Source organism: Nyctibius grandis, chromosome Z (assembly GCF_013368605.1).
Source record: "Nyctibius grandis isolate bNycGra1 chromosome Z, bNycGra1.pri, whole genome shotgun sequence".
In the NCBI taxonomy this organism is placed as follows: domain Eukaryota; kingdom Metazoa; phylum Chordata; class Aves; order Nyctibiiformes; family Nyctibiidae; genus Nyctibius; species Nyctibius grandis.
Window position 1 is genome coordinate 15,739,403 of NC_090695.1, and position 22,028 is coordinate 15,761,430.

A 22,028-nucleotide genomic window follows, 5' to 3' on the forward strand; every position below is an offset into this window, starting at 1 on the left:
ATATAATTACCTTTCTTTCTCTGTGTAGCCCACTGTCTGTGAACGGGAGCTCTGTGTTTTTGCTTTCCAAACGTTAGGAGTGATGAACGAAGCTGCTGATGAAATTGCAACTGGGGCTCAGGTAGAATTATCAAATGCTTATTATCTGTCTGACTTTCTATAGTATACTCAGTCTCCTCAGTCTCTTCTAGTATTTATTTTTACTTGTATTCCCCATATGAGTACTGTTTGGTAACTATTATTTATTTGTCCACTCTTATAGCTGTAAATACACTGTATTATGCATGGCGTTTTCAAACAGTACTAATGAGGTGCTTCCATTGTTTTGCTTCCATGTAATTAGAGTAACCCTGTTTTCTTGTTCTGTTGTATTGAGTTAGGTCACCTGAGTCCTTAATAAAGGCAGCCATTGTCATTTGGAGATAATTCCCATTTATTTTCACCTAATGAGCCATTACTACTCTGATGCAGTTAAAAAGCTACTTCCTGTTCATGGTGTTGGGATGCAGCTATCCACTGAGCATCTGTTGTTTTGATCATTAAATAACAGTGGGAAAGTACTTACCAATGTTGCTACATAGGTTTTTTCTCTCTTCTCAAGGATCAGGAATTTAATATAAGCTTGCTTTCCGACTCTAAGTTCAGTTATTAATGTAGTTATAACCATATAATTGTTTTCTTTCATAATTTTTTATGTTCCTGAAAGCAAAGCATTTTAAACTATGTTTCCAAATCACCATTTAACCTTAGTTTGCAGTAAATTCAAAAGTTAAAAAAGATCTTATGTTTAAGATCCTTTTAAGATCTTAAGTTAAAAGTTTACACATCTTACAGAAAAGTGCATTCCTCTCTGATTTCCTAGATATATGTCACTCACTCTGTATTTACGTAGTAAGCAACATGGGTTTTTGGAAGAGCGAATGTTCAGTTCAGTTAACTTTAACTAGCACTAGTGAGTCTAGCCACTGAAAATAAACTATTCAGCTAAGTGCCTGAATACCACCTATGGCCATATCCTCAAAGGGAGAAACTTGCAGCAGTGTACACCAGCTTCATCGCTTGAGAATATGACTGTGGGATCTGAATATCAGCTCTTCATTGGATGTCTGAAAACCATTAGATGGCTATATTTGCAACATCTAGGATACCAAACATTGGGATGCCTGTGTAAGCTTGTAAGAAATGGAGAGAGATGTGCTGATGAAGCCCCACCTCTTCCTCAGCGTGAAGTCCTCTAGAGACCTCAATTATGTGTTGCTGGGGAGCTAGAATTTTATTTTTTAAATTCAGGCGCTTACATGATGCATTACATGTACATTTAGAACCACAGAATAGTTTGGGTTGGAAGGGACCTATAAAGGTCATCTAGTCCAACCCCCCCTGCAACGAGCAGGGACATCTTCAACTAGATCAGGTTGCTCAAGGCCCATCCAATCTAGCCTTAAACACTTCCAGGGCGGGGGCATCCACAACTTCTCTGGGCAACCTGTTCCAATGTCTCACCACCCTCACAGGAAAGAATTTCTTCCTAATATCTAGTCTAAATCTACCCTCTTTCAGTTTTAAACCATTACCCCTTCTGCTATCGCAGCACGCCCTGCTAAAAGGTTTGTCCCCATCTTTCTTACAGGCACACTTTAAGTACTGAAAGGCTACAATAAGGTCTCCCTGGAGCCTTCTCTTCTTCAGGCTGAAAAACTCCAACTCTCTCAGCCTCTCTTCATAGGAGAGGTGTTCTCCCAATCATCTTTCTGGCCCTCCTCTGGACGCCCTCCAACAGCTCTGTGTCTTTCCTGTGCTGAGGACTCCAGAGCTGGACACAGTACTCCAGGTGGGGTCTCACCAGAGTGGAGTAGAGGGGCAGAATCACCTCCCTCAACCTGCTGGCCATGCTTCCTGATGCAATCCAGCATATGGTTGGATGGCTTTCTGGGCTGCAAGCTCACATTGCCGGCTTATGTCCAGCTTTTCGTCCACCAGTACCCCGAAGTCCTCCACAGGGCTGCTCTCAACCCCTTCATCCCCAGCCTGTATTGATACTGGGGTTGCCCTGACCCATGTGCAGGACCTTGCACTTGGCCTTGTTGAACTGAAGGAAATGGGAGACCTGATTACCTGGGGTATGGAGAAGGCTGAGGTACTCAGTGACTTTTTTGCCTCAGTCTTCACCGGCAAGTGCTCGAACTGCACCACTCAAGTCGCAGAAAGCAAAGACAGGGACTGGGACAATGAAGAACTGCCCACTGTAGGAGAAGATCAGGTTTGAGACCATCTAAGGAACCTGAAGGTGCACAAGTCCATGGGATCTGACGAAGTGCATCCATGGGTCCTGAGGGAACTGGCAGATGAAGTTGCTAAGCCGCTACCCATCATTTTTGAGAAGTCGTGGCAGTCTGGTGAAGTCCCCGCTGACTGTAAAAGGGGAAACATAACCCTCATTTTCAAAAAGGGAAAAAAGGAAGACCCAGGGAACTACAGGCCAGTCAGTCTCACCTTTGTGCCCGGCAAGATCATGGAGCAGATCCTCCTGGAAACTATGCTAAGGCACATGGAAAACAAGGAGATGGTTGGTGACAGCCAGCGTAGCTTCACTAAGGGCAAATCGTGCCTGACAAATTTAGTGGCCTTCTACAATGGGATTACAGCGTTGGTGGATAAGGGAAGAGCAACTGATGTCATCTACCTGGACTTGTACAAAGCATTTCACACTGTCCTGCACAACATCCTTGTCTCTAAATTGGAGAGACATGGACTTGACGGATGGACCACTTGGTGGATAAAGAACTGGCTGGATGGTCGCACTCAGAGAGTTGTTGTCAATGGCTCAATGTCCAATTGGAGACCAGTGACAAGTGGCATTCCTCAGGGGTCGGTATTGGGACCGGTCCTGTTTAACATCTTTGTCGGTGACATGGCCAGTGGGATTGAGTGCGCCCTCAGCAACTTTGCCGATGACACCAAGCTGTGTGGTGCGGTCGACACACTGGAGAAAAGGAATACCATCCAGAGGGACCTTGAGAGGCTTGAGAGCTGGGCCTGTGCGAACTGCATGAAATTCAACAAGGCCAAGTGTAAGGTCCTATATGTGGGTCAGGGCAATCCCAAGCATGATTACAGGCTGGGTGCAGAATGGTTTGAGAGCAGCCCTGAGGAGAAGGATTTCTGGGTGGTGGCTGATGAGGAGCTCAACATGAGCTGGCAATGTGTGCTTGCAGCCCAGAAAGCCAACGGTATCCTGGGCTGCATCAAAAGCAGGGTGGCCAGCAGGTCAACGGAAGTGATTTTCCCCCTCTACTCTGCTCTTGTGAGACCCCACCTGGAGTACTGCATTCAGCTCTGGGGCCCCCAAAATAAGGACATGGAGCTGTTGGAGCGAGTCCAGAGGAGGGCCACAAAGGTGATCAGAGGGCTGGAGCACCTCTCCTATGAAGACAGACTGAGAGAGTTGGGCTTGTTCAGCCTGGAGAAGAGAAGGCTCCAGGGAGACCTTCTAGCAGCTTTCCAGTACCTGAAGGGGGCCTACAGGAAAGCTGGAGAGGGACTTTTTACAAGGTCATGTAGTGATAGGACGAAGGGTAATGATTTTAAACTGAAAGAGGGTAAATTTAGATTAGATTTTAGGAAGGAATTCTTTCCTGTGAGGGTGGTGAGACACTGGAACAGGTTGCCCAGAGAAGTTGTGGATGCCCCTCCCTGGCAATGTTCAAGGCTAGGTTGGATGGGGCCATGAGCAACCCGGTCTAGTGGAAGGGTGTCCCTGCTGATGGCAGGGGGATTGGAACTAGGTGATCTTTAAGGTCCCTTCCAACCCAAACCATTCTATGATTCTATGATTCTAACCTCATGAGGTTCACATGGGCCCACTTCTCGAGCTTGTCCAGGTCCCTCTGGATGGCATCCCATTCCTCAGGTGTGTCAACTGCAGCACTTGGCTTGGTGTCGTCTGCAGACTTGGTGAGGGTGCACTCAATCCCACTGTCTGTGTCATTGATGAAGATATTAAACAGTAGTGGTCCCAGTACAGACCCCTGAGGGATGCCACTTGTCACCGATCTCCATCTGGACCTTGAGCTGTTGACCACTACCCTATGGATGCGACCATCCAACCAATTCCTCACCCACCAAACAGTTCACCCATCAAATCCATATCTCTTCAATTTAGAGAGAAGGCTGTTGTGAGGGACCATGTCAAAGGCCTTACAGAAGTCCAGATAGATTACATCAGTAGTTCTTCCCTTGTCCACTGATGTAGTCACTCCATCAAAAGAGGCCACTAGGCTGGTCAGGCAGGACTTGTCCTTGGTGAAGCCATGCTAACTGTCTCCAATCACCTTCCTGTCCTCCGTGAGCCTTCGCATAGCTTCTAGGAGGATCTGTTCCATGATCTTTCCAGGCACAGAGGTGAAGTTGTCAGTCGGTAGTTCCCAGGATCCTCCTTTCTACCCTTTGTAAAAACGGGTGCAGTGTTTCTCTTTTTCCAGTCACAAGGAATTTCACCTGGCTGCCATGACTTTCGAATATCATGGAGGGTGGCTTGGCAACTACATCAGCTAATTTCCTCAGGACTCTGAGATGCGTCTCATCAGGTCACATAGACTTCTGTATGTTCAGGTTCCTCGGGTGGTCACAAACCTGATCTCTTACAGTGGAAGGGACTTTGCTCCTGCAGTCCCTGCCTTGTAGTCCATCCACTCGAGAGGTGTGGGAAGAGAGGTTTACAGTGAAGACTAAGGCAGAAAACGTGTTGAGTTCCTCAGCCTTCTCCTTGTCTGTTGTTACCAGTTTGCCAGTCTTGTTCATCAAGGAGCGTACGATTTCTTTGACTTTCCTTTTCTGCCTCACATGCCTACAGAAGCCCTTACTATTCTTTGCATCCCTTGCTGAGTTCAGCTCCACCTGCGCCTTGCCCTTCCTAACCCCATCCCTACACAACCAGGCAGCATCCCTATAATCTTCCCAGGATACCTGTCCCTGCTTCCACTGCCTGTGCATTTCCTCTTGCCCGTTAGTTTGACCAGCAGGTCTTGACTTAGCCATGCCGGTCTCCTGCCTTGGTTGCCTGATTTCTTACACCTGGGGATCAAGAGCTCTTGCGCTCTGTGGAAAGCGTCCTTAAAGATCCACCAGCTCTGTTCTGCTCCCTTGCCCCTGAGGGCCGTTTCCCAGGGGGTCCTATTGACTAACTCCTTGAACAGCTGGAATTTTGCTTTCCGAAAATTAGGGAAAAATTAGGTACAAATTTACATGGTACATTACATGTACGTTGTACATTAGGTACAAACAAGTAGCTCTCACTTCTCTTTTTAACTGACAGGAGATGTGGTCCTGGTTAGCTCTCACTCTGTGTTTTCTGTAGATATCACTGTTGCAAGCATATGCAGAGCATGCTCTAGATCGCTAGAGTACCTCTACATTTACAGAGCTTTGCTGTAGAGTACTGAAGTGCTTACAACCTTAATGGTACTTAAAAGAGTTAGATAAGAGGTTTCGTCAATTGTCCTATTGGACTTAGGTGACTAAATAGTGCTGAATTTCATTCTAGTGATAGCATTGCATCCATCTCACAACATCTGATCTGGTTGAGCTCCCATTCCTGTTTGCAGAAAGAATTCAGTACTTCTAGGGTTTGATTCATCTGAGCTATTTGTGACAGTAGTTTAGGATGGTGTCAATCACAGCATAGACTATCAGCACAGTGGTTATTTTCTCTGTTGATTATAAAGAGAGCCTAGGCTGCCTAGTAGGAGGAAGGTGTTCACATTGTGAATCTCTACGTTTTGTCAGATGAATCTTCTTCCAAATCCTTTTGTGTAGTGAAGGAGCCTAAATATAGGTTCCCATTATTAGAAATCACATCTTGTTTTTTTCTGCTGTGGTTTTGGCTACTTTCCTAAGATACACACCCCTACTTTGTCACTCCCAATATTCTCATGGCTCTTCCTTAATACTAAGTGATTGTACTAAAACTTTCAAGCCTGAACTCGCCTTGCCTTATTTTAGTCACATAGTCAAAATGCCTGAAAATTAAATGCCTGATTTGTTGATAGTTCAGACTCCCTGTAGAGAGTCTCTGGAGAAAGAGAGGCACTGTCTGAGAGACTGATGTCATAGGAGGGAATTGTCATCAGCAAGTGTCAGAGCAATACGCAGGTATCATGGTGAGAAACAATATAGGAGTCAACAGCTGATTTAAAGGAGGGCTTTGGGATGGTGTTCTGACAACTGTGCCAGTTTTAAGACAAAGTCCCATCGTGCAAATCATAAAGCAAGACAGCTTTGAGTCACTGTATTAAGAGATCTGGGAACTCAAACAACTCTTCCCTAGTAGTGTTTTGCAACTGGAGGCTAAGAAGTGCTCCTGAGAAGCAGGGTGTATGAACTCAGGCTCAATTTCACGGTAATACATTTACACAGTTGCAGGCTAGTTGCCTGACCTGGCTGTGTATGCAGACTCCTGGTCTCCTTTGCAAATGCTAGTGCAGACACTCTATTTTGAAACATTCATCACGCTTACAGGTATTATAAACTGGAAAGTAATCAGAGCACCATGGAGGAAGGGATCATTATTTAAATAACTTCATTTTTCAATGTGTGTGAGATAATTAGTAACTGGAACTAACAGAATATTTTTAAACCGATGGAGAAGATTGTCCATTCATGCTAAAGGAGCAGAGGAGGAGAATGGCAACAGTATGACTCACCACAGCACAGTTCCTTTTCCCTTTCATTCTTATTTTCATTCTGCTTCTCTAGAGGACCGTAATTTTTTTTTCCTCCAATTGATCAGATACAATGGCAGATATATAAAAACTTCTAGAACAACTTGAGCTGTGAGATGAGATCTGATCCATGTGGAGCTGTGGGAGGAACCAGGGATACCTTCTAAGTGTGACTCATCTCAGCTTTTCCTTTCATTAATGGAAAAGTCTGTTTTCACACAGGAATGTTTTCTGAAGGCACAGGAAAAACAAGGGGAAATGAGGTAATTTGCATCTACATTCTTATGTAGCAACTTTGGATTTCATTATGAGCTGGATTTAGGTTTCACAGCTGCCAGAAAGATGCATTCTCTCTGGTTTGTGATTGCTGTATTATATTTTTAACTTCTGAATTACAAATTTTGAAGCAGTTTTACAGAAATCTGTTGCTAAGTTGTATATGCACCTATGTGCACATATGTGAATACACGCTTGTGTACACATTACATGCAGGATCTTACGGTGAAATCTTGGAAATCACAGGTATTCAAAGCCGTGTTGTAATTTTGTACAATAGGATGGAAGGAAGAGGATCTCCCAGTGTGAGCCATGCAAATTACTGTTAAATCACTGCACTGTTCTGGCTTTAGCAGAACAGTTTATGTGATTAGAGTCTTCAGGAGACAGCAAGCAGTGGTACAGATTCACAAATCCTTCCTCGTTCTTGAGCAACATTTTCACTGGCATCTACTGTACAGAGATACACAGATCCAGCACGACTTCATTTCCCTAGAAAGTGAATTTAATCCAGGAATTAGCACATGTGCACAAGAGAAAGCAGGACTGCAAGCAAAGTATTTGACATGATAATACATTTAGGACCAGATACTGGTCCTGCTTATGCAGCTGGAATAATGTACCAGGGCTGAAGTCGAAGCCTGTTGAGGTCAATGGAAAAATTTCGGTCCTCAGCTATGTCCTGTGGGTAACACAGTTTGGGTAATAAATGTAACAATGAAATTGTATTACCATAATGTGTAAAAAAAGCAGACTGGAAGATACAATATGAAGTACATCAATTGAATGAATATTTTTGTGTATCCCTAGGTGGTGGATCTGTTAGTGTCCATGTGTCGGTCTGCGTTAGAGTCACCTAGGAAAGATGTCATTTTCGAGCCATATCCTTCTGTAGTTGATCCTAATGATCCTCAGATGCTGGCCTTTAATCCCAGGGTAAGTAGCTATCTTTCTTTGTGTCATAGCTTGGTTTTAGTCATGCATGAGATTTCAAAGCAAAGCCTTCTTCTGGAGGAGTCTCCTTTACTGTAAGAGATACAGGTCCAGAATATAGCACAAGCACGTAACTATTTTCAGAACTTTGTAGCTTTATTAATTGTCTCTGAGAAGGTACTTCAGTATAAACTGTAAGTGTCATTCAAAGTTATGTTGAAGCCAAGAAATACTTTTAGGGTACAAATTCTACATGCAAAATTTTATATTCTTAGTGTCTTTCTTTCAGTGTACACATTGGACACAAAGAGAAAGATGGCTTTGGGGAGGTGTAGACCATGTAAACCGAGGGATTTCCAGTCCATCTTTTTATTCTTGAAGAGGTTATTGCTCTCGTCTCATTTTCTCTTTGCAAACAATTATGTCCTTAAATGTAATTTTTTCAGATGTTGACATCATAGTCAAGTTTTGTACAAGCATCAGTTTTGAAGTAAAGAATTGTGTTTGCACTACTTGCTCCTCAGGCTGCAAATACTGCCTCTCAGGGAAGCCCTCGAGAAGCTGTGAACTATTACATCTCACTTGAGCCATCCCCAAGGGCATAATTGAGAACTTTGGATGTCCTGCACTGGGATGCATTTCACTTTTTCTGAACAAAGGCCACTTAGCAGTGGTTCTTCCTCAGGAAGGGGCAAGGGTGTTCTGTAGCATGTGGGAAGAAAGACTTGCGAGGAGGTGCTTGGAAGGGGGCTGATGAGGAGATAGCTAGTCTGGTGGCTGGGCAAGGCAGGAGTCTGAAGGAGACAAGAGAATATGAAAGGGTTACACCAGAAGAGGAATGGAGAGAGCCCCTGGGCTGGCAGGACCCACAGTGCCTCCTCCCGGCTTCTTGCCAGCATGGGTGAGGTAAAAGCCCATGGGCAGCTGACAAGACCCAAAGATGGGGAACAGTGAAGATCCCGAAGGTAACATAATGTGGAGCTGGTGAAGCATGGACTGTTAAGCTCATCCACTCAGAAAAGTTGGAGCTGTCTAGTAGCGGTTTCCAAGCAGAGGGTAGGCCAGGATCAGGGTGAGGCAGAGCGACAACTGAAGGATCTCTGATGTTTTATAGAGCTGTTAGCAAAGTAAACACATGTGTTTATTTAGCATTTTATTTAAAATCTGTTTGGTCAGTACTTTATTTAACTTAATAGCATGTTGTCCAAATAACTGTCAGAACCGGTGTTTAGTTAGAAATACTTGTTTAAAAAGTGAGCTATTTTTTTGAGTGTGTTGGAGATTCCAGTGAAATTCAAAGAAAAACTATCATGATAATATTTTGGGGGGGAATTTTCCTGGACTATGAATGAGAGAGTCTATGTGTGAGGTGGAAAGAAGCTATTGGTTAGAAATGTTTGAAAGAATTTCTTTGCTGAACATTTGTCCTAGCTTTGGTTTTATACACACTCAAAGAATTCAGGTTTTTGTAAAGCCATAGACTAATATTCTTTTAATTTATTTGCTTATTTTGTGCTACAACAGAAGAAGAATTATGACCGAGTCATGAAAGCATTGGACAGTATCACTTCCATTAGAGAGATGACACAGGTGAGTTTAAAAATCTTTACCCAACTTAATCACTGTTTCTAGAGCTAGGAAGGTGTTTATATTGCTTGCCTATGATGGGTGGGGAAGTCAATAGTATCATCTTTTTCCTATAGAGCTGTAATAATATTAAAATGTCTGTAAAAATAACAAAAGTAGAGTATCCATAATGGTTGTCAAATAAAAGTGATGAAGCAGAACTCAGATCTTTTGAAGTTAATGAGAGATAATCTAACAGCAGAATGGGACATTGTAATGAGAGAATCACTAACTGCTGCATTTCTGGAAATATCAAAGCCAGACTGGGTTTTTTATTTCCAAAGCAAAAGAAATTTATTTTGTGACAGTGTTCTGAATAATAGCTTTATTTCTATCATAGCAAAACACTTGATCAGCTAAGTATGGTTGGGGACTTGGAAGGTTGGGTCTCTCGGGATTACTAGCATGTGATTTCTCAATATTCACAGTAGGATAGAATCTGATAGCCATACTTACGTTTGTTCTTACACTTCCTTTCCTAAACAGCCCAGCTGATTATAATTGATTATTGAAATCTCTCCCATGTACCTTGCTTTTCCAACTGCTATATAAATGTAATGTCACAACAGTTTGTAAATCTTACTTAATATGTATTTGTAAAGTACTTCAGGATTCTGGAATGAAGAACGAGGTGTATAGAGAGGAGTAAAATAAATTGAAAATTAAAATTCTAACATTTTTGTTACTTATTGTAACATCTTGTAAAAAAAATTAAAAATTTGGACTTTCTGTTAGCCAATATAATGTCTTTTTAAAAGAAAAATAAGCACCATTTTGCTTTTTTTTAATGTTAAAATAATTCTTGGACTGAAGAGTTTTAAAGGAATGCTTTGCACTGTGATTGAAGTAAAGAAAGGTTTTCAAAGGGATGATAAGCTGATACAGTGTTTTACTTTACCAGTTTATACCATGAAACGGTTTTAAAAAATGGAGTGAATTATCTTGGGATATTTTGACAGACGTAATTTTGCAAAGTTCCAGTCCAATTTCTTAATCCAAGAGCTGAGCATAGATAGACATCTTCTGCTGTTCTCGCTGAGATCATCAATGTTTGCTATAATATACTCATTTTTATGCTAATTATATGCTTATTATTTTACTTCAGGGAAAATAATTGCTATATTAATTCTTGTTGTTGTCAAAACACATTTATAACTGTACAACGCTAAATGTCAGTAAAACTGTAATTTAAGCCTAATAATGAGTCCCATGTATTCATTTTAGTAGATGAAATCATGGGCAATGTAACATATAAAATTTAACCTTATGATTTCAACTAGAAATAAAGAAGAACATAATTACTCTTTTCTAGGCACCTTACTTGGAAATTAAGAAGCAGATGGATAAACAAGACCCACTTGCACATCCTCTTCTACAATGGTATAAAATTGACTCACGTGAGATGATAATTACTAAAGTACCATGTTTAATGGTCACTTCACCAGTATAATTTGGTATAAGTGCACCCTAAGAATTAACATCATGGTTGACATTTGCAACTGCAGGTGTTTCTGGACTGTTTCTGGACCTCATCTGGGCCCTCTGAAAACACTGGAAAGACTCCAGCTTATTTGTACAGCCTCTGATCTCATTTTCTAGTAAAGATTTGGTCTACTTCCATCTGATAGGTTCAAAGGCCTGCAGCTGGGTGCTTTGTGGTAGCCATTCATACACATTTTTAAGAAGAAAAGTTTTATTGGATTACCATGTCTAATACATCTGTTTCTTATTTTAGGGTTATATCTAGTAATAGATCACATATTGTGAAGCTACCAGTGAATAGGGTAAGTGTCTGTGGGTTCTTTATTATTTTCTCATTTTTCATGGCTCGTATTAGCATTGTAGGTGGGAGTCTCCTAGCCAAACATTGGTGTCTACATTCAAACTAATCACATAGACTCCATTAATAGACAAGAGAGAGAAATAGGCAGTTTCAGGTCATGACTCATAGAATCATATTGTGGATATCTGAAATAGGTCAAAGGAATAGTGCTCAGAAAAAAGCCTATTTGAGGTCAGTAGCTCAAATACAAGTATCTACCTTGTAGTCATCGGAGACTGGGTGAGAATAACTTCACTGTTTGTTTTGTTACCATATAGAATATTAGATACAGAATTGTACAGAAAGCAGTGCACACAAACACAGTGTACCAGGAGATCCACATATGAGTACATCTTTAAAAGAGTATAGCTCTTGAATTTTAGAGGTATGGTGCTGAGATCAATTTCTGAGTGTATGTGCCTCTGATCCTCTGATTAAGGGCATGGTAATTTGCAACCTTTCAAATCTGAACCTTATTTCAAAGCTAGCTCTGATCAAAATGTCATGATGAAATTGTTCAATTTAATTACTTTACTAGAGCCATATTGGGCTGAAATCTGTTTCAGAAATTTCCATATGTTTTGTAAACTGAATGACATTTTTACTGTTTGATTTCAGGTAAAAAATATGTAATAAGAACCAATTTCAACTTAGTTCATGTAGTTATTTAGATGCAGTCATGTATTGTGCAAAACGGCATGGTATCTTAAGAACTAACATTATGGAAATACAATGCTTTTGTGTTAATCAACTTGTTTTCACTGGTGCACTGTTATATTTTACAGCAACTAAAGTTTATGCACACTCCCCACCAGTTCCTACTTCTCAGCAGTCCACCAGCCAAAGAATCCAATTTCCGAGCTGCTAAAAATCTCTACGGAAGTACCTTTGCATTTCAGTAAGTACACGTATTCATATTAATCAAGGTTATCAAAATTGCTATTTCTTTGTTCTTGCCATTTGAGGTTTACAGCTGTGAATTTATTGTTTTAAAGGATTACTGATTTCATTTTGCATTTTACACTGTGGATTTTAATGCTTTCTTTTTCATTTTTTCAGTGGTTCACACATTGAAAATTGGCATTCCATCCTGAGGAACGGCTTAGTTGTTGCTTCCAATACGAAGCTGCAGGTAAATAGTAGACTAAATAGACTTTAGCTAAGCTGTGCATGCTTGATTACATACTAGCTTAGGCATGTTTTCAGGGAGTGTGGTTCTGGTAGTCATATAGGTGGAAAAAAGGGATGATTTCAAATACCCTCTTGTTTCCTGGAAAAGGTGCTTCTCTGATGCAATTAAAACAAAATAATATGTCTGCTGAAACAGTTAGAAAATCCCATTGCTGGAAACAGTGTTTCAATTTTACATTGCAGAGCAGCACCTCCAAGAGGCTTAGCTCAGTACTGCTTAAAAGCAGTTTTGGGATTAAAATTTAGAGCTACATAAACTATCTCCATTTTATAGGATTCAAGAGCATACTAGATTTACAGGAACTGAGTTTACAGCACCTTCTCCTCTGGTTTCCTTGGGAATGGAAATATGAGTGTACTGGCTAGGAGGGAGCTATTGCAAACTTCAGTTCGTTTTCTCAGACTGAATCACCAGGAGACCACTATTGCAGAGCAAAATAGGCAGTATCAGAGGGACTGGGGAGCTCTAACTCGGAGTATTTTAGTATCAAGGTTTTGACAGCTCTTCCCCAGAACTGAGTCTATGATACCTTGGAGGAGGATCTCAGGGTGCTGACTAAGGATTGGGGTACAGAAGACACTGAAAAAAAGGAAATGGAAATCTCTGCTGTTCCTCTTAGTGGTTTGGGTGTTTTTGTTAGTATCTTTGGAAGATAATTCCCCAAGAAAGCGGGATTTACACACCAAAATTCACCAAAGTAAACCCCTTTGTTAATGTTTTTGTTGTTGTTGTTGAGGTTTTTGATACTGGGAATAGGAGGAAGCAGTAAAGCCCTATTTTATACAAATCATCATTTTTAGATCTCTCACACACCTAAGGCATATCCTGAGCCCAGTTCATCCTAGTTACCCCAGGTACCAACCAGTCAGGAAAAATACCTACTCACCAAGAGTCCTGTACGACATTGTAGGATCTGGAGGAGTGAAAAGCATGTTTGCACATTACTATGAGAGCTCTGGCACATTGCAGAAGCAGTGTAAATATCATTGGGTCAGAGGAAAGAAATAAGGATGAGCATGACTCTGAAGCCCAGTGGTCATAACATCTACCTAGGCTGGAGATTCTGGGTTCTCATTTGTGCTCCAACAACTACTTGGTGTGTTTTCTTTAAAGGCTTTTCCACATAAAGCAGTCAGTCCCTGGTGGAGAAGTGAAACCCATACTTCCTCCTTTCCAGACAACAAAATGACTGCAGAGCTAATAAAAAGTGTTCACTTTTGTTGTTTAGCCCAAGCATCATGACATGTAACAGTGATGCTGGTGAAGAAGAGTCTCCCCTTTCCTCTGTTCTTTTCAGACAGCTGGTAGCTTTGCAGCTAAAGTACAGTCCTGCAGTGATGGGATATGCATGTCTGAATTGGCTCAGGCAAAAGCTTGATTGAACCCATTCCTTCAGTATTCAGGCTGAACTAGTGACTAAATTTTTCTATAGCATGACCAATGTCTTCACCATCTTTTCATTTCTTACCTTAAAGGAAACAACAGGAGCTGTTGCTGCTGTTGATTCACAGAGGCTGGCTTAGGCTGTGCTTCCTGCCAAGGTTTTGATGTGAGACACATGCTGTGCTTGCTCAGCGTTGTTAAGGCTGAGGTGTATTTGGACATGTGCAGAAGCACCACCTGTAGGCATCCTCCATCGTAATGTTAGATTTAAAAACAGAAAATGCAATTTTATATGTAAATCTGATGTAAAATACTTTTGGGCATTTGGACATGGTTTCCAGAATATACAGTATTTTAGTTTAGTTAGCATGATTTTTTTAAAGACTTCTTTGAACACCATTTATTACCATGTAATAAATTAGTGCACTGGGGCAGATGCTTATCTACATTATGACCTGTTCCTATCTTCATTATTTTGTCCAGATAACCAAATTAATGTTAAAACAATCACTCCGCTCTTTTTCAGCTCCATGGTGCAGTCTTTGGAAGTGGAATCTACCTTAGTCCATTGTCAAGCATATCATTTGGTTACTCAGGTGATATTTATAGATCACTCTAAAGCTGGAGAAATATAGGGGGGTATCTTACTTTACTGCTTTTCTTACCAGCTTGTCTGTATTAAATTTTATCTTTGTTGACCAAGATTTAATTTATTCAAAAAAGAGAAAATCTAAATTCCCTTGTTAAATACCTGTCCTCATTTTCCAAGGTGCTGAGTATCTTGACACTGTGCTTGAAGTATATAGTAGCTAATACTAGATGCTGTATGTAATGGAGCAGGTCTTGATTATGCAATGGAAATTCAACTTTGTGTTTGTGATTTTTTGTCAATATCTTCCTAAGTCCATCTGACATTATCTATGGATTCATGGGCTTTTACAGCCTGATCAGGCAAAACAAGTATTCATCAATAGACATGTTCAACTGTATATATTTAAGAGTATTCCCAGTATCGCCATGTCAGCATTACATAGAAAGTACAGGACAGTGTGTTTCTTTTAGCATGAGAAGGAGAGGGAACATAATTTGTCCCGCTAGTAAATCCAAAATGAGTCATGCCGAGTTTTCTGTATAAGAATGAAATCATAGGTAGACGCATAATAGAAACAAGATACACCAATGAGTGTATTAAGAAACTTAAGAGATTTTAAAATATGGTGACTTTTTCCTTTGATATGTTGTATTTACTGTTTCCTCATATATGAAAGTGCTGGTATAATTGAATGTGTGTTTGTGTTCATGTAGATAATTCTGAGTTTTAGTTACGCGTTCTGATTTTCAGTACTTTTAGGTAATGTCACAATTCATTTTAAGAGCTCAGAATTTTTTACTACTATTTTATTGAATTTCAATATCAACAATCTCTAAATGTACTTTTAGCTTTTCAGACATTACACACGTAGGGAAGCTTTTTAGGACTCACTAAAAGTGCAGATTGCAGTATCGTTATCTAACAAAATGTCCTTCTTATTGGACAACACTGCTTTGTCAGCTTCAAAGTGTTTTTTCTCATCTCTCTCCCTTTCTCATCTCTCTCCCTTCCATCCAGTCTCCTCCAGAAAGGAGGCCTGTGTTCCTATAAAGTATGTAATGCTTGATGCCAGTAAAGAACACAGAGGAGTCCTACATTCCCTGTTCCTTCAAAGAGTTAAATTTCCCAATAATTCAGTCTGTGTTTGCAAACTGCCAAGAAACATGGGATAATGGAAAGGCAAGGAAGCCTGTAATACCATACAATACAGGGATTTTATATAAACCAACATGAGGAATATAAAAGAGATCTAAGGCACAAATGTAGGTGTTCACAGTTCTGAGATGGAAATTAGATCCAATGTGGCTGACAAATAATTTAGTACTTTTACATGTAGATAAATTAATTCAACCAAGGTAGACTTTAAAACTTTAAATAAATTAACTACTCCTAAAAATTAATTAGACTTTTAATAAGTCTAAATAGAGTATTAAAGTTTAATATCTAAAGTTCTTTCTTTTGTGATTTTACTATCCCACCCACAGTAAATCAGACTGTCATACTTCAGCCTGAATAGGGTCAGTTAGGCTGAAGACATGCTGACATGCAGCTCTGTTAAGTAGCCACCTAAGAGCATCCCTGAGCTGAATTCAGTGGCATTTAAGCTCATGTTTATCTTCTTTTGCACCTACTTAATGCTAACTTGACTTTCCTAAGGTCTTTGCAATACATGCAGATGTACTGGTAATTCGCAGGATGATCGAGGTATTCTATGACAAAGTTAACTAGCTTTTTGGGTGCCATGCAAAGGACTGTGATTCCTACTGTGCTACCTGTTTCATTCTCCATAATTAACTTTGCTTATTATGGTATTTATATGCCGAGATATCTTACATGATTTTAATATTCCTAGGGATGAACAAGAAGCAGCAGAAGATGTCACCTAAAGATGAACCAGCTTCAGGCAGTAAGGGCAGTAATACATCACAGGTACAGTACATCAGCCATATCTGGAAGACTTATCATTTTGTGCTTGGAAACTTGATAGCTGGAAAGGAGGTAATATTCCCTTTGTGAAAGCTAACAGTTTTATTTTATTGAACGAAATCAACAACTTCAGAGACTGCAAACATCAAATACAGCCCAACTGCTTTTAATAACAATTTACGGAGTATACTGCAGGTCTTGTGCCCTTCTTTTCCAAGCAGAAGAATTTAGGAAGAGAATGAAAATGAAATACAGATTGCATTATGATCTTTAGCAAGCCCTTGCTTTCTGAGTTCTAGACTTGCAGAAGAATGATGCAAAAGGAATTGAGAGTGGCTGTTGCTGGAAAATGAGTAGAGTTTCGTTTAGAGCAAGTCAGTTTTTCTTTTTCATGGTTTTTTACATATTAAACCATTACAATTCTGCTTTATCTAAAGCAAACTCCTAGCATTTATGTGTAGGGCTAATTATTGAGAAAGAAATCTTACATCTGTCTCCATAGTTAACACATAGGAACTGCAGAATAATCTGGCTTTGGAGAGAGGTTGGTGTGTAACAGCAGAAGCCCTCAGAAATGGGAAGGCCAGTAAAATATCAGGGTAGTGGCCAAAGAATCAGTGATCAAATCCACCTTTTTTTTTTCCTGCTATCAATTTGTTTATCAGTAACACTCTGATATTTCTAATCATAATATTCATTCTGTAATAATTAGGAACTTTTCTTTCTGGATAAAGGAGTTCCAATCCCTCCTACAATAATCCAAACAAATAAAATGTTTTTAGAAATTTTATTACATTTAGAAATGCAATAGAATTGTTTTAGAAAGACTGCCTCTATCTTTTTTAATTACTAAGCCACTGATAACAGCAGCCCTCTCCTTTGTTACTTTTTCACTCAGTTTGTCTTACTGCACTAATTAAGTTTTCTTATGTTTTTACATCTCAGTCACAGAAGAAAGGACAACAGCCACAATTCTTGGAAAGCCGTAACTTAAAATGCATAGCCTTATGTGAAGGTAAGCTGAAAGCCCTTGAAAAACTGTTTTAGTCAAGGACACAGTGTTACTGGATGCAAATCAGTGAGACCTTTAGTTCCAGTATTGGTTGGTTTTAGGTAAGAGACTGCTTTAGGTAGGCGTACAAGTACTTGCTTAGTAGCTGACCTTATATTTCAGTTCAAACATTTCCCTCTTCAAACAAAACCTCTAACACATGCTGAATTTTCATGAAATAGTCATATGCACATAGCGACTGATCGTCGTCGTGGCCTTTATTTGAAACAATGACTTCTTGCAAGCTCTTGACAAATGCATTGAACATCTAAAACTTAGAAAAAACAGATTTCCTATTGTATTTCCAAATAATTTTTCACTGTTCAGGCAAATATACTGTTCATCTGGCAACCAGTCTGTTTTCTCTGACTGCTTCAGAAATTTTGTGAAGTTAAAATCCAGTGCATGTGAGTACAGTCATTCTTGAAAGACTTGGCTATTCCTCTAATAAGTAATGAAACTTCGACAGGTTTTGAGAACAAAGAATTATGAAATTTGAATAAGAATTGTACCAGTAATTGGTAATTAGTCTCATTGGTCAAACAAAAAGAAATTATATTAAAATCAGTTTCCCTTCACTTGGAGCATTTGTTTATAAAAAGTAAAAATTAATACAGATGGTGGAAAAGATGTTATTTCAAAATGGATGCTTTAAGCTATATATGCTACTTTTATATATATATATTTTTGAGACTGTTCAAGTGAAATACTTAATATGATTAAGGAGATGTTAGTCAACATGAAAATGCAGTTTGATCTGGACAGAAAGATACATAAGTATAGTTCTGAAATTATCAGAAGAAGATATGAAATGAATCTTGGGTTTACTAGAATTTAGTTGGCCTTTAATGCCTGAAGTTTCTAAGTAAAAATTACATCTTTCACAAGGACTTTCTTATCCGTGGCGTTCTTTCCTCACACTATTAGTGGATTATCGATTTATGAATTTTAAATATTTGGCAAAATATATTTTACATCATTCATATTCACTTCATTTTCCTGTGAAAGGAAGTGTTTAGGGGAAGTGGTTAATATAGATTTTAAATAAAATTAATTGCAAGAGATATGTTAAGAATTCATCTGTGGAAGAAATGGTATAAAAATTGGATATGCATTTATTCATGGTAGTGATGGAATGGAATGGAATGGAATGGAATGGAATGGAATAGAATAGAATAGAATAGAATAGAATAGAATAGAATAGAATAGAATAGAATAGAATAGAATAGAATAGAAAGACTCTTTCATTTGGAAGGGGCCTACAATGATCATCTAGTCCAACTGCCTGACTAATTCAGGGCTGACCAAAGGTTAAAGCATGTTATTAAGGGCATTGTCCAAATGCCTCTTGAACACTGACAGGCTTGGGGCATCAACCACCCCTCTAGGAAGCCTGTTCCAGGGTTTGAACACCCTCTCATTAAAGAAATGGTTCCCAATGTCAAGTCTGAACTTCCCCTGGCGCAGCTTTGAACCATTGCCACAAGTCCTATCACTGGATACCAGGCAGAAGAGACCAGCACCTCCCTCTCCATTTCCTCTCCTCAGGAAGCTGTAGAGAGCCATGAGGTCACCCCTCAGCCTCCTTTTCTCCAAACTAGACAAACCCAGAGTCCTCAGTTGCTCCGGACATGCCTTCCAGCTCTTTCACCAGCTTTGTTGCCCTCCTCTGGGTGCATTCAAGGACCTTCACGTCCTTCTTAAATTGTTGTCCGGAACTGCACACAGCACTGAAGGTGAGGCCGCACCAACACTGAATACAGCAGGATAATCACCTCTTTTGACCAGCTGGTTATACCCTGTTTGATGCACCCCAGGATGCGGTTTGACCTCTTGGCTGCCAGGGCACACTGCTGACTCCTGTTGAACCTGCTGCCAACCAGCACCCCCAGATCCCTTTCTGCAAGGCTGCTCTCCAGCCACTCCTCTCCCCATTTATACTTGTTGCTGGCATTACTCTGTCCTAGGGGCAGAATCAAGCATTTTGACTTGTTAAATTTCATCCCATTAATGATTGCCCAATGCTCCAATCTATCTAGATCTCTCTGCAAGGCCTCCTGTCCCTCAAGAGAGTCAACAGCACCTCCCAGTTTGGTATTATCAGCAGACTTGCTAATGGTGTATTCAACTCCTGCATCCAGCTTGTTAATAAATATATTGAACAGAACTGGCCCTAGAATTGAGCCCTGAGGAACACCAGTCACCAGCCAGATGTAGCCCCATTCACTACAAGCCTTTGAGCTCTGCCCTTCAGCCAGTTCTTCACCCAGCGCACCATGAATACCCTCATCCTGCAGTGGACAACTTGCCCAGAAGGATGCTGTTTAAATACATTTATAGAAATCTTTTCAAATACAGATTGATGGTATAGCTTTTTCCTAGCAATAAAAAGGTTTCTTCCCTGTGTTGTACTCATTCTGCTGGCAAACAATCTATCATCAAATACATTGCTGTTTTCTAAACATTGAGGAAGTTTTGGCAAGCTTCATGATCCCCTTCTGTCGTAATTGCTATGCTTAGTTTTTAAAAATATTTCGTAATATTGCAAATCCCAAATTTGTCATATCTCAGTTTCAGGCTTTGTCTTTAACATCTTTTTGCCTCAGCCATCATCAAACACAAATATCTCTGTTTCAAAGGCTGGTTAGTTGACTCAGATCCTCCTTAACATCCCTATGGCCGTTTAAAATCAGTTTTTAATAAATAGACTTTTTCATTTTTCATTCCAATTAACAATTGGCTCCCATACATCAAGCATCTGTGTTTTCTGGAAAATATAACATATTTTGGAAACAAGAATCAAGTTCATCTCCCTGTCTGTACTAGCAGCCAACTCAGAGTCTACGCCACACCACAGGCATGCAAAGGCAAACTACACATTCCCAGAAGGCTATTTAAAGTGTATAAAAAAGCAAATCTTTTAAAGAAATATTTTCCAGGCATGTTTTCATCACTGTGAATTTTATTCTTTCCCTGATAGTGATAACCTCATCTGATCTGCACAAATATGGAGAGATATGGGTAGTTCCCAATACAGATTACGTGTGTACAAGATTTTTCTTTGTGTGAGTACAAAGCTTCTTTTAACATTCAACTTCTGTTAGTTCTAGACCTTTTTCCCCATGTTCCCTCCAATAGTTGTAATTGAAGTAGAGAAAAGATGTTTCTTCCTAATTCTTTTCAGTATCACTTCATTTTTTATCTTTCTCTGTACTTACTTTTGTTAGGAAATGTATGGGCAAGCTAGTGACAAAGGTTTAGTAGATGTTTTGTTATAGAATAAATGAATGGAGAGTTACTGATTTTTCCCACTCTATAGCATTACCTCATGTTACAGTTAAGTCTATCCATGTATCGTAAAATATCCTTTCTATTTGGCTGTGTGTTATAAAGCTGAGGAATTCATTAAAGACTTCCTGTCTATGATGTGAGCATTTCCCCTCTGACCTATGACTTGTCCCTTTCGGGTCCTAGTGGCTTATTCAGCCTCAGGGTTTCAATGACAATGGCAGCCCGACCACCCTTCACTCTCTAGAGTTTAGGATCTGCATATAATGGTGAAGTGCAGCAGAGCATTTTAATAGAAACATGTTAGCATACGGAAAAAGCACTCTTTGATTATTGAATGAAACAGAGTTTTGGATGTTTTTAGGTAGATTAATAAAACACTAATTTGATTTTATTTTCTTTACTTTTTTTTAGTTATGAAGATGGTCAAGTGTGTGATATAAGTATAAATACCGAGGAACCAAGCATTCATAAAGAGATTCTTCGAGTCATTGGCAATCAAACTGCTACTGGTTAAAAGGACCACTCTTATTTAATTGATGTGATTTGGAAGCCTTCCTCAGTCTCAAAGCTGGATTTTGAACTGAAGAAGATGCAAAAAACAATTTATTATTATTATTCTAAGCAAATTAACCCTTTGAATACTTAACTGTTTTCTTACTTAGTATTTCTTATCTCATCAAAACACCTGAGATAGTATGAATTAGCAACTGTAGGGGTGCAAAGTCTATTAATATACTACAACTAATAATAATTAAACAGGCATTTGGGTTGCTCACAATAAACAAACTTTAAAAAGGAGTTTTGTGCTGATATTTTTATATTAAACTTCAACTGGAGGTTTTAGTACTCTGTACTGGTATTTTAAATTTAGAATGACTGAATTACAAGTGAGAGAGAAGATTTTATAGCGGAGCACCTGTATTATGCAGGATACTTTGCAATAAGTAAAATATTCTCATATTTAAACACAATAAAAGGTTGTGTGGAACATGTCAAATTAAAGAGATTGGTTACCTGCAGCTATCTTTGATTCATTTTATTTTACACAAATGCAGCTAGGACGTAGAGTCAAAGGTTAAAACAATAACACTTTTTTTTTAATGTAATGAATGAAACAAGGCAAAAAGTAATGAAAGTGATGATGTATGTTTAGTTTTCTTTATCTTCTCTTGAAACACTGTGTTATCCATTAAGCAGCTAAGTTGCATTTTTTAATT

The 22,028-nt window shown here is 39.5% G+C and overlaps 1 protein-coding gene across 2 annotated transcripts in view; it reads left to right on the forward strand.

Annotated features, from left to right (window-relative positions):
- PARP8 (poly(ADP-ribose) polymerase family member 8) overlaps positions 1 to 21,325 on the forward strand; it is a 124,451-nt gene extending 103,126 nt beyond the window's left edge. The window contains exons 15-26 of one of the 2 annotated variants that reach the window (XM_068422650.1): positions 29 to 121; positions 7,806 to 7,931; positions 9,453 to 9,518; positions 10,867 to 10,934; positions 11,290 to 11,338; positions 12,162 to 12,274; positions 12,436 to 12,508; positions 14,478 to 14,547; positions 16,396 to 16,472; positions 17,415 to 17,484; positions 20,501 to 20,585; positions 21,223 to 21,325. In XM_068422650.1, coding sequence (XP_068278751.1) covers positions 29 to 121; positions 7,806 to 7,931; positions 9,453 to 9,518; positions 10,867 to 10,934; positions 11,290 to 11,338; positions 12,162 to 12,274; positions 12,436 to 12,508; positions 14,478 to 14,547; positions 16,396 to 16,472; positions 17,415 to 17,484; positions 20,501 to 20,585; positions 21,223 to 21,325 — 993 coding nt within the window. The remainder of the gene's footprint in view (positions 1 to 28; positions 122 to 7,805; positions 7,932 to 9,452; positions 9,519 to 10,866; positions 10,935 to 11,289; positions 11,339 to 12,161; positions 12,275 to 12,435; positions 12,509 to 14,477; positions 14,548 to 16,395; positions 16,473 to 17,414; positions 17,485 to 20,500; positions 20,586 to 21,222) is intronic. The other variant, XM_068422648.1, reaches the window with a different exon arrangement.
- The last annotated feature ends 703 nt before the right edge of the window (positions 21,326 to 22,028 follow it).